Below are 13,539 nucleotides of genomic sequence, written 5' to 3'. Positions count from 1 at the left end.
TTAACTTTTAATAAACCAACTTTTGAAGTTATCGTTAATGTTTAATAATATTTAATCATTTTTGCATATTTACTTTGAATTCCTAATATCAAAGTAAATAGCATTTCAGAGAAAATTATGATGAAATAAAGGTGAATACATATTATACTTGTTAAAATACACTGGATTCATACTAGAATCTTCAGGCCTTCAGAGGCTTGAGCTACTAGTAGAAAAAGAACCACACAAGTCATTTCATATTAAACTTTTTATTAAAACTGAGTCTTTACAATATATTGAAAATGACATGTTCCACAGACAAATATTTAAGAAAAAAAACTTTTTAATGTATAATTATTGGTATACAAATTTAAGAACATAGTTAAAACTAAGCTAAATATTTATATGTATATATATGTATATATATATCCAAATTCATATGAATGCTCTGGAACACCTGAGTTTTAAGTTGTTGGTTTTCCAGATAGTGTGAAACACTTTTCGTCCACTTTAGAAAGGACCCAGCCCATCCAGAAAGAATAACTTTGGTTAACCTTGGTTATCTCCCAAAGATCACAGAGAAGTCTTCAATGCGATTACGATTTATCTTCAGAGGCTTCTTCCAAGTGGAGATCTGTCTGTGATGTAAGGAAGGATTCCCATGTAGCAAGGCACTAAATAATGGAAACACACCATGAGGAGGTCAACAGTAGTTCACTTTCACTGTTAGAAGGATTAATAAATCCTTACATATCTGTTCCTATAGCAATCTGCCCTACTCCTCTCTCCCACAGGCTTGCCAGGATCCCTGTCATTTTCTACATATTTTAATTCTTAATGAGGGAAACTGTTGCTAAATAATAGGAAAACATAAAAGGTTAAAAATTAGCATGGATTAGTTTGCTGAAATAATCCACTATTCCCCCATTGTCAGGATAGAAAACAGATCTATAGTAAACTGTAGAGGGAAAGATGGACCATTTTGATCTGAGGGAGCAGGCATTAAGCATCTAGACAGAGGAGTAGTGATACAAGCATGGCTTAATCAGATTTGAATCCTACTATATCAAGTGTGAGTTTGTGCAAACTGATTACTCTCTATTATAGTTTCTTCAGCTATAAATTAGGTTAATGATGATACTTACCAGTAAAGCAATCGTGAAAATTAAATTTACATAACCTGTATAAATCTCTATGCAGAATGCCTGGCTCAAAGTAAGTATTCAAAAAATTAGCAATGATTATATTATGATGGTCTGCTGGGACTAGGTGGTGAGATAGTCATTAATGTGCCCAGGAAATGAATCAAGGTGACCTAATTAATATCTACAGAACAAAAGAGAATATGTATTTTTTTCCATGTGCATATAAAACATTTACCAAAACACACCATATTCCAGGTTATACAAGACATCTCAATAAATTTAAAAAGAATCAAGTTATATGAGGTTTGTTCTCTGAACATAATGAAATTAACTTAGAAATCAGCAATTGAAAGATATCTGAAAAATCCCCAAATATTTGAGATCTAAACAGGACACTTATAAATAAGCCCTGTGTCAAAGAAGAAATCAAAATGTAATCTAGAAAGTATTTTATTTTAAACTGAATGAAAATGAAAATACAATGTATAAAAAATTTTGGAATGCCACTGAAGTACTACATAAAGAGAAATTTATGCCACTAAACACCTTCATTAGAAAAGAAGAAAGGGTCTTAAATGACTTCAGTTTCCATCTTAAAAACTAAAAAAGAACAAATTATAACCAAAGTAAGCAGCAGAAGAAAAAAACCAGAAAAGATAAAAGTGTGACTCAATGAAAGAGAAAAACAATGAAACCAAACATTGAATCTTTGAGAAGATTAATAAAATTGATAAACTTTTAGCCAGACTGTTCATAAAAGAAGAAAGATGACACAAATTACCAACTATTAGGAATGAGAGAGGTGACATCCCTTTAAATTCTATTGAAGGAAAAAAAGAAAATATTATTGAAAACTTTATACCTATACATTTGAGGACTTAAATGAAACCAATGAAAAGATACAAACTACCAAAACTCACTCTAGAAAAAATAGATAATTCAAATGAATTTGAATTTGTTGTTAAATATCTTTCCACAAAGAACACTTCAGGCCCAAATGGCTTCACCAGTGAATTCTACCAAAAACTTAGGAATCATATTAATTCTACACAAACTCTTCCAGAGAACTGAAGAGAAAGGAATGCTTTCCAACCTACCAAAGACATTACAAAACAACAAAACTACAGACCACTATCCCCCATAAACATAGATGCAAAAATTATAAACAAAATTTTAGCAAATCAAATCCAGCAATCTATAGAAAGAATTATATTTCATGACCAAATGGAGTTTATCCCAGGAGTGTAAGACTGGATTAATGTTCAACTATCAATCAATGTAACTGACTGTATTAAATGTAATTTATTATCATCTCAATAGACATGGAAAGACATTTGTCAAATTACAATGTCCATTTCTTACTTTTAAAAAAAAATTCTCAACAAATTAGGAACAGATGGGAATTTCTACAACTTGAGGAAGAACATCTACAAAATACCTACAATTAACATCATATGGAGAAATGCATTAAATATTAGCAGTTATTAGTATTTTATTTATTTTCAATGCCAAGAAAATAATTTTTAATTCAGCTTTATAGATACTCAAAAATCTCCTTCACCAAATTTTGAGTATAAAAAAGAAGGAAATACAAAAATACCTAAATACAGATAATGTTTAAAAATCTATCCACAACATTTACAAAACAATGAAAACTATGAACTGGGATTGAAGGGCTGATAGAGAACCATGGTTCACCTTTGGAAAGAGCCCTGTTTCCCTTGCGAACCTGATTTCTGGCTTCTTCTGCAAATCCATATGTTATCTACTATCTGGTAACCCTGCAGGGCAGGCCAAACCAATTACTGCTTTCAGGAGATATCATATCTTTTTGATAACTCTGCCAAACTATCATTTAAAAAATCTTTGAACATATTCAAGGTAAAATTCAAAATAAAAATCTGAGCAGTTTGCTCTATTTAGAATTCCTGTCAAATAAGGGATCCAAATTGCACCAAAGATGGTATTAATCCTAATGTGATGAAACTTCTATCATTGTCATATTCTTCAACTCTCCTAGTTTAATAAGTGTCTAAGGAAGATCAGCCCTCCATGCTGATTAGTGTTGTGAATTAACATTTTCATTTCTAAAGCAAATCCTAAAAATGAGACATGGTAAAAGACACAGATCAGCTACTTAACTATCTCCCTACCATCCACCATACGAAAGGCAGAAAAACAATTTATGTATTTTGAAATACAGATTACAGAACACTAGCACAGAAAATCAAGAGAAGTATCATGACAACGGCTGAATATCTATATGAATACTTGGTCAGGCATTATAATGGTTGTTTTATCACATATTACCTTCTTTAAACCTCACAGTGAGTACCTATGAATCTTATTTTATAGATGAGAAAGCTGAGGTTCAAATGGTTAAGTACATCTGTGATATTACAAACCTGATAAGAGGTATAGCCACTCATCAGCAAATGGAAAATAACCAATCTCTTGAATGACCACCAGGATACATTTAATAAGTCACTGGCCCATCAAGATGAGACACCTTTCTTTTACATAGTGGAAGAAGGACCATTTTGGAGGGCAGGTGAGTAAAAAAAATGCATAATTGCAGGCGGATCAACTTTTTTTTTTTTTTAATAAATTTACTTGTTTATTTTGGTTGCATTGGGTCTTTGTTGCTGCGCGCGGGCTTTCTCTAGCTGTGGCGAGCAGGGGCTACTCTTTGTTGAGGTGCGTGGGCCTCTCATTGCGGTGGCTTCTCTTGTTGCAAAGCACGGGCTCTAGGTGCATGGGCTTCAGTAGTTCTGGCGTGTGGGCTCAGTGGTTGTAGCACACGGGCTTAGTTGCTCCGCTGCATGTGGAATCTTCGCGGATCAGGGATCGAACCGTGTCCCCTGCACTGGCAGGCAGATTCTTTTTTTTCTTTTTTTTTTTTTCAGGCAGATTCTTAACCACTGCGCCACCAGGGAAGTCCCAGGGGGATCAACTTTTAGGAAAGAGTATATATGTAGGTTGAGTGTGTAGAAATTGATTCCTTACATACCTCTTGGAAATTTTTATGTATTTCCAGGAGTATGTATACCCTTTGAAGATGACTGAGTTAATACATGCCATGCATATAGTAAGTGCTCAGTAAATGCAGAGACCATAGAGAAGAAATGTACTTTACTACTGATGCAAATATGCTGCTCATCATGAACACTGCATTTTTCAATCTGAATATTAATCAACTGACATCCTGGCTTCTATTGATCCCTACATTTGTTAATGTAAAGTTTTGCTATAAAAACCTGATCCCCACTCAGGTTGCTGACCATCAGATTTCTGGATCTACAAAACTGAGGACATCCTCTGAACTGTGTAGCTCCTGAAGCTACCAATCTTCTTTTGGAATTTTGATAGCAGATTTTTTTTACTAACTAAATATGTTAACTGCCTCCTCCTGCCAATGTTTAATATTAACCTATTACCTGATATGTTGCTCATTTACCCAGTTAATGTACATAAATCTATTTAAAAATAATGAATGATAATCTCTACAACTCCTTAAATCTTTTTAGTCTTCCTTGCTTTTCTTGGATTTCTGAGTATGAAAAACTAAGTAAAAACTCAAGAAATGGATTGTTTATACCACATAGTTTAGTTCAATATTCACTGCATCCAGGACTGTGATAATTGGAGGATATAAAGAATCATCAAAATGAGAACAAAAAAAACTCAAAATCTAGTGTGAAACTTCCTTATAATTGCAAATTATATATATATATATATATATATATATATATATATATATATATATATATATATATATATATATATATATATATTTTGCAGTACGCGGGCCTCTCACTGTTGTGGCCTCTCCCGTTGTGGAGCACAGGCTCTGGACGCGCAGGCTCAGCGGCCATGGCTCATGGGCCCAGCTGCTCCACGGCATGTGTGATCCTCCCGAACCGGGAACAAACCCGTGTCCCCTGCATCGGCAGGCGGACCCTCAACCACTGCGCCACCAGGGAAGCCTGTAAATTATATTTTTAAAAAATGCATTTCTGCAGACTTCCCTGGTGGTGCAGTGTTTAAGAATCTGCCGGCCAATGCAAGTGACATGGGTTCAATCCCTGGTCTGGGAAGATCCCTCGTGCCATGGAGCAACTAAGTCCGTATGCCACAACTACTAAGCCTGCACTCTAGAGCCCGTGAGCCATAACTACTGAGCTCACTTGCCACAACTACTGAAGCCCCTGTGCCTAGAGCCCGTGCTCTGCAACAAGAGAAGCCACCACAATGAGAAGCCCACACACCACAACAAAGCCCCGGCTCACTGCAACTAGAGAAAGCCCGTGTGCAGCAATGAAGACCGAACACAGCCAAAAATAAATAAATAAAATAAATAAATTTATTAAAAAAGAAGAAGAAGAAAAAGCTGTTAAAACAATTATTTGAAAAAAAATGTATTTCTGTTATTTGGCTTCTCACTGTTTTCTATCAAGGAATTGATTTTTTTCCCACTTTTAAATCATTATAATTAGTAAAGCAAACTAATATCAAAATTAGAGTAACAATCAAAAATAGCCAGTGTCACAGGTGGCCTGACCTTGAATCATACCCATCAGCTCATTCTAGTTTTAGATTCTCATATTGTCATAAGAGAATCAACAACAATTCCACTTCTAGTTGAATAACGTGTCATGATTTTCCATACACATTATTTTATTTGATACAACAGTACTTTGACAAACTCAAGTAATTGCATCTTATAGTTAAGGAAACTGTGATCCATTGAGTCCAGCACCCTTTTCTAGTGCCCCACGCTTCCACTGCAGTAAAAGTAAGTCCATAAATATATTGAACATATTTATTGGCAGGATGTTGGGTGACCAGAAAGCAAGTTGATCACAAATCCTCGTTAACTGAGAATACAGTGCACACTTTTCCCCAGGTGGCTCCAGTTTGTAGACAAAGACCAAAAACTGTAGCTTCTCTATAAAGGGCAGGACTGGGAAAGAGGCTGTACAATTAGAAAAGTGAGCCAGAACTAGGGCAAACAGGCCTGACAGGTAAACAAAAGCCCTTTTGTCCCAAAACATATTCTTAAAAACTTCTCAAATACAGACAGAATATTTAGAAAATAAGTTTTCATTCCAAAACTCTTCTTGAAAGTAAATCTCTTGCTACCCCAGTAAAGTGCTGATGACCTTTTGCCATTAGAAAAGGTAAATGTCTCTTTAGTTCTCATAAGTAGGTAGTGATCCCACAAGCAGATGTGATCAAGTTTTCTAAAGAATGAATGATAACAAAAATGGTGTTTATGTAGATATAGCTTCCAATGAAAACTTTCATATTTAAGAATCAATATTTTCTCAAGATGGTGGGATATGAAGAGGTTCTGTTCCACAGTCTGACTTCAGGCAAATCTTTTCATTTCTCTGGGCCTATTCGCCCACTCATAGAATAGGGGGGTTGGACCATGAGTGTCCGTTAACTTTCATCCTAGAACCTAAAGTGGCCAACACAAAAATAAACAAATGCAATCTACTTATTAACTTAAAAGCTTTTGCACAGCAAAGGAAACCATAAACAAAACGAAAAGACAACCTACAGAATGGGAGAAAATATTTGCAACTGATGCAACCGACAAGTGAATAATCTCCAAAATATACAAACAGTTCATACAGCTCGATATCAACAAAACAAACAACCAATCAAAAAAGGGGCAGACCGAAGATCTAAATAGACATTTCTCTAAAGAAGACATACAGATGGCCAAAAGGCACATGAAAAGATGCTCATTATCACTAATTATAATTAGAGAAATGCAAATCAAAACTACAGTGAGGTATCACCTCACACAGGTCAGAACGGCCATCATCAAAAAGCCTACAAATAATAAATGCTGGAGAAGGTGTGGAGAAAAGGGAACCCTCTCACACTGTTGGTGGGAATGTAAATTGGTGTAGCCACTATGGAGAAGAGTATGGAGGTTCCTTAAGAAACTAAAAATAGAGCTACCATATGATCCTACAATCCCACTCCTGGGCATATATTTGAAGAAAGCCATAATTCAAAAAGATACATGCACCCTAACATTCACTGCAGCACTATTTGGAAGAGCTAAGACATGGAAGCAACCTAAATGTCCACTGACAGATGAACAGATAAAGAAGATGTGGTATATATACACAATGGAATATTACTCAGCCATAAAGAAAGAATGAAATAATGCCATATGCAACATGGATGGAACTAGAGACTATCATACTAAGTGAAATAAGCCAGACAGAGAAAGACAAATATCATATGATATCACTTATATATGGAATCTTAAAAAAAAAGATACAAATAAACTTATATACAAGACAGAAATAGACACACAGACATAGAAGACCAACTTATGGTTACCAAAGGGGAAAGCAGTGGGGGGGTTGGATAAATTAGGAGTTTGGGAATAACATACACACATTACCATATATAAAATAGATAACCAGCAAGGACCTACTGCATAGCACAGGGAATTATACTCAATATTTTGTAATGGCCTATAAGGGAAAAGAATGTGAAAAAAATATATATATATATATATGTATGTATGTATAACTGAATCACTTTGCTGTACACCTGAAACTAACACAACATTGTAAATCAGCTATACTTAAATAAAAATTTAAAAAATGAAAATAAAAGTTGGCAAATGAGATCACATACAATTTGTAAATATGCCTTGCTCTATTTGGCTTGACACAGTGTGGAAAGGCATCAAACATAACATTTTACCTCTCCCCTCTGTATTTGATATTTATAAGGTAATTGTCACTATAACTAATTTCCAAAGGTAAGATTCAGAAATACATGAGAAATATTTTCAATTATTACTACTGCTACTATTACTATTAATAGTTTACATTTATTAAAACCTTATTATGTGCTAGGCACTGCATTAAGAACTTAACATATATTTTACTTATTTATTTACTTATATATCCAGCAGCTTTCAAACATATTTTCTATATTGGCTATTTTGGGCTCAAGTAAAATAAGTAGTGACTTAAGAGGTAAACTAGTTGAGACTCCTGGAAAGGTATTTATGAGTATAAAAGCTTCAAAATGATTTACTTTTAGTGACTTACTGGGAATATTAAATTTTGCTTCTAAGACTTTTCTTTCATCTTTCTTTATTCCATTATATACATACACACATATGTGTACATATATATTTTAATACCAAATAAAACTGATGTATATACTATTATTTTTAGCACTTTATAGATGAGGATGTTGAGGTCCACTGAAATAACGAAAAGTCTTCAAGGTCTCTGAGCTTAAAAGTCACAAGTTATGCCTGTCCAAAGCCCATGCTCTTAGCCACCAGATGATAATGCCAACATAAAGTTTGATATCTCCATAGGTAATGCTACCACCCTGTTCATGGAACAGCTAATAGAAAATAGTTTCATCCAAATTATCACATAAGTCAAATTAATAAAATATTATCTATATATCTCTGCTAATAAAGTAAAATAACCATATATTTGCCTAAAACAATAACAATGATATCTATTATTGTAAAGTGTAATAAAAGCCAAACCTTACCATGTACCCCTTTTTAAGCCAGAAATTTCCATATTAAGTCAAAACTATTGTGCTTCTAGTTTTCCTACTAATCTAAAAGTATCTTTTAGAAAGTGCCATAATAATTGCATCTCTCTTAATAAACTAAAACTGAGAAATATGACTGAGTGTCCTTTACGTACTTTAATGCTGTCTCAAATGATCTTGGACACAGACGACATCACCTACATTTGAGGAAACACTGAAGCTCAAATATGTAAACATCTCCATACTAGGCCAATATCACTGCAAAATAAATTACATTATAAAGATTGTAGGTCATGCCTAAAATGAGGGCAATGGAGTGTGTAACATTTTAGTAATTGGTTTTTTTTATCATCTAAACCTAAGATCCAAACAGTAATGAAAACTTTCAGGAGCTGAATATTTAAACATTTTTCTGAAACGTAATCAATCCAGAAAGAAATTAGAGATTATGTTACAAATGGAAAGCAACTTCTATTATTTTGCAATGGCTCAAAATTATTCATTAAATTTCATTTTTGAAAAAGTCTAAATTCAGAATAACCTGCCAACTTATAATTTGAGAAATGTCAATAACTTCAAAATAACAAGACTTGCATATTTTTTTCTAAAATTACTTTTACATATCTCTCAAGAACATAAGTAATAAGTTTGGATTTGTAAATACTGCAAATACTTCAATGACTGCAACAGAGTTAACACAAAAAACTCATTAGCTACAAACGCCATCTTGTGGTCCATTTAAAAACTAATTTTGTAGTATTAGTGTGTAGATCTCTAACTCAAGATCTGCTAAAGACAGAAAAAGCCTGATATGAATAACTCCATTTCTGTCATTTTTACATGTGGAAAAATTGGGGCTCCAAAAGGTCTAATACATTGGAAATCTTTATAGAAAGAATTAATAAGAGAGCCAAATTTTCATCTTTTCAACTCATACTTTTCTATACTATATCATCATTGTTTTTTAGCAATAACAAACCAATTACATAAAGTTTGTCCAGTTTAGTACCCCAGACACTTCAAAACACCAAGCTTATCTGTGTTTGTTTGTCATACATGGAAATACAACAAACTAAAAAGAAGAGCACATTTACTTTCGGATTACTGGAAAACTATCAAGGCACAGCTATGATGTTTAACTACATTATTTTAACGCATTTCACACATGTCTTCTAATTTTATTCTCCTAAAGACCTGTGAGGGATGTGTGTGGACAGGGGGTGGAGGAAGAGGAGGACCATCAGTACCACTTTTTGACAGATTAGAAAACTGGGTATAGAGAAGATATGATGAAGATTTTACAATTAGTGGCAGGCACTCTGATATCCAACTTTATTTTTTTCAATAGTAAACCCACCTTCTTTTTTCAAGATGTTACATCATGCAGTGTGTGCATGTGTGTTTTGAATCATTTCTTCCTTTTCTTTACAGGAACTATATATTGGTCCATAGTATATAGTCTGTCATTTATGAAGAACAATAAGAAGAAAATTCTTGATTCAGAATCTAGATAATTTTAGAAATTATTTCATTTTCATATGTAATCACCTATTCAAGTATTTGATAAACTTAACTACAGAAAAAGTTATCTAGTCCAAAGGGTGGGAAGAGGCACAGACTGTCTATGCTATGGCACAACTGTCCCTTTTACATCTAAGCTCAAATTCGCTTGTACAGATAATTGAGAAATAACTATCTCACAGAATGAGACAGGTGAAAATGTTTTTAATAGAAGTTTTTAAGAAAGCAGAAACCTGCAAAACAACAAAAGCTTTAAAATTACATGAACTATAATAAAAGATGTACACAGTTACGTGGAAACGTGAGCTATAGCTATGGCTTTGGAATATGCAATTCAGAATAGAAATCATCACTTAATAAAACAACAAAATAGTTAATTACATAATACTTTAGAATTCTAAAAATGATAAACACTCGATTTTTAAGATTTCCTTAGAAGCTAATAAAAGTCAGACCTTGGTGCATTTAAACTGAATTCTATAATTAACTGGGCTTTATATACATTATAATACTTGAATATTAATCAGATTATAAATGTTTAAATGAGAAAAGACACTACCTATGTTAAGTGTAAGAGATGAACAGACTTTTAGAAAACAGAAGGAACTTTAGAGCAGCGCTTCTCAAACTATGTGCGATGATGAATAAGTATTTTTCTTTCAGTCTGCTGAGGACCATTAAGTGATCCTACTGAGCTGACTAGTTTGCATTTCATGCCACAAGAAATCACCACAAAAGCTGGATAATACTCTGATTGGCCTATACCTTATTCAACAAAAGTCTAATAATCACCTACTACTTGGATGTCATGACAATGTCTAATTGCTATAGAAGATTTCAACTGATTACGTTTAGTTTCTGAATCTATCATGTTATAAATCTGTAATTAACAATTTATGAATTGGGCATTAGTCCATACTTTAAGTAGCATCACTTTAGAGATCAACATAATTACCTGAAGTTTCCTAAATTGTGTTCCATGACAGGCTAATCCTATAAGAAGAAATGCTGACCTAGTCAAAGAAATTATGTCTTCAGATTCATAAACCATATAAGCACATAAAAGACTCTGAGAACTTTAGTAAAAACGCCTGTTTAACTTTAATTCAAACTTATTTGACTACAGAATCTATCTTTTCTTTCACAATTAACACCCATTAACATTACAAAAACTAATTTCCTATAAAATGCATTGAGAAATTCTAGTACAGACAGAATTTCTAATGTACATTATTCAACAATTGCTTAAAAACTCCCAGTGGCAGAGAACTTCTTTCTTTGCAATGCAATTTAATGTAATTTAGAGAATTTTAATACATAGGAAATAATTCCTTCTGTGAATTCAAATTATACAATTTCCAAAAGTTCGTGCTAGATATGTTTTCTGAAGCAACAATAAAACATGTACTCCTTCCATGACTGCCCTCCAAATATCTTTCTTCTTTTCCAATTCCTTCAGTGAAGATGCATTTCTTAGACCACCATCACCATGATAACCTTATTCTGACTACATCTTAGTTTGCCAATATTACTATCAAAATGCATCATCAGGTCTGAATTCAGTATTTTGAATAGCTACTAAAGAATGGAGATCATTATTTTGTTCTAATTATTTTTTAAGTCAAAAGTGTCTTCTAATATAAAAAGACCTCAATATGCCTCTAATGAAAGTTAAGTTTTGAAAAAAGCAAATTTCAGTGTGGTCACCAAGATAAAGACCTAGCAAATTAAATGACTTAACGTCTGCAAAGTATACTATCATTCTACATGCTGAAGGTAATCTTATTGCAAAGTAATTTTGGCTTGAGTATAAGGATTCCTTGTAGGTGGTGGTGATAGAAGTAGTTAGAAGTAGATTTACTACTTGGAATATGACCTTGTCATCAATGTAGAGGATAACAATTAACCTTATCTGCTATGACAGAGGAGCATTCATTTGTATCACTGAAAAGCTGTATCAAATTATTGAGGTGTAAGTTTAAAAGGTAGTTGGCTACAACAGAAGTTTTTTAAGCCAAGTGGAACTGAAATTTACTGTCAAGAGCTCATATTTATCTAAACTTCTTCAGATGGTTTTACAATAAAAGCTCTAGTGAACATTTTTATCAGTTTCCTAAGTATTTTCTAGAGACTATTTCAGACATTAATTCCATAAATGACTTCGGTGAACAAATAAACCTGAGATCTTAAACAAAGGTGAACAGATGTTTTTCCTAGGGAGTTTCTTAGAAACTTTAATGTGCTAAGATGCATTGCCAAACTTCTCCATAAATTGAAACAGTATAACCTAAAAGGAAGGCACTGGGCTATGAAGCTGTCATACCCAATGACAGCCAAAGTAAAATCAATAGAAGCAAATGATTGTGTGATCAATTATGTCCTTAAATATACAACAATTAGAGACCCAAAGAACTATGCCCTGGGACTTCCTCTGCCATTTGTAATCGTTGATTTAAAAAATTTATAAAATGTCTTTAATGTAGAGTTCCCTCAGCTCAGTTTATAATTCTCACCTCTTCACTCATCCAGGATTCCTGGTACAATCTATCAAACTGAGAAGGCAACTCTGCAGCTTCTGTGATAGCTGTTCTCCATAGATGCCTCCACCCAACCAATCAACCATAATAGAGGACCATAATAGCCTCCCATGAGCAATCCAAGCAAGTGTTTTATTGATGATTTTGTTTCCATAATCGATGGTGAAGCTTCTTATCAGACAGTGAGAATAAAAAGTTTTAGCCTTAGGATGACACAAGGTTATTCCATCTCTGTTTCCCTTGTTCTAATCATTATTACTGTGTACCTTTAGATTCTATTTGAAATAGGAATTGATTGTTCCCCCAAAAAATGATCTCCATAGGATAAATGGTAAAGAGGACAAGATTAATCATTAAACAATCAATAGTGTTGGTCTCTTTACTCAAAATACAAAGGGAAAAACTCCTAGGTATTCAATGGATTGTCATTTAACAGCATTAAGAAGATGAAAACTTGATGTTTTTCTTTTGATGAAGATGACCATCCCTAAATGAATTGGATGGTGCATAGAAGAGTAGTGTAATGCAGCCTGAATTTGCTAATCCAGACATTCAGGCTTCTAATGAGTGCCTCCCATTGAGTAAAAAAGTAAATAATGTGGACACAAGAATGTAATGAATTGGAAAATTTAGCTGGCATAAAAATGGTCAGGTTGAGTAAATATCTAAACATCTTAGCCTCTCAAGCTGGTGGTGTGTTTACTTTCCAGGAAATCTATCCTACCCATTAATGGAAATCTACTGAATCCCCTAGGGTATATAATGTAGTTCTGAAACATTCTTCAAATAGTTCCAAA

At 33.5% G+C, this 13,539-nt stretch overlaps 1 protein-coding gene across 6 annotated transcripts in view; it reads right to left on the bottom strand.

Annotated features, from left to right (window-relative positions):
- Window positions 1–229: 229 nt before the first annotated feature.
- Window positions 230–13,539, bottom strand: part of SNX7 (sorting nexin 7) — a 98,234-nt gene continuing 84,924 nt past the window's right edge. For 3 of the 6 annotated variants that reach the window (XM_082611994.1, XM_082611992.1, XM_082611990.1), the window contains 2 exons: window positions 10,042–10,144; window positions 563–653 (listed from right to left, as the gene is read on the bottom strand). In XM_082611994.1, the coding sequence (XP_082468120.1) occupies window positions 10,064–10,144 (81 nt within the window). In that variant the 3' untranslated portion in view covers window positions 563–653; window positions 10,042–10,063. Of the gene's footprint in view, window positions 654–10,041; window positions 10,145–13,539 lie in introns of all 6 variants that reach the window. The other 3 variants (XM_082611993.1, XM_082611995.1, XM_082611991.1) reach the window with 1 other exon arrangement.

Source organism: Mesoplodon mirus (genome assembly GCF_964341445.2).
Source record: "Mesoplodon mirus genome assembly, chromosome: 3".
NCBI lineage: Eukaryota > Metazoa > Chordata > Mammalia > Artiodactyla > Ziphiidae > Mesoplodon > Mesoplodon mirus.
Note: the sequence above shows the minus strand (reverse complement) of the source record. Positions and strands in the feature narration are given on the sequence as shown.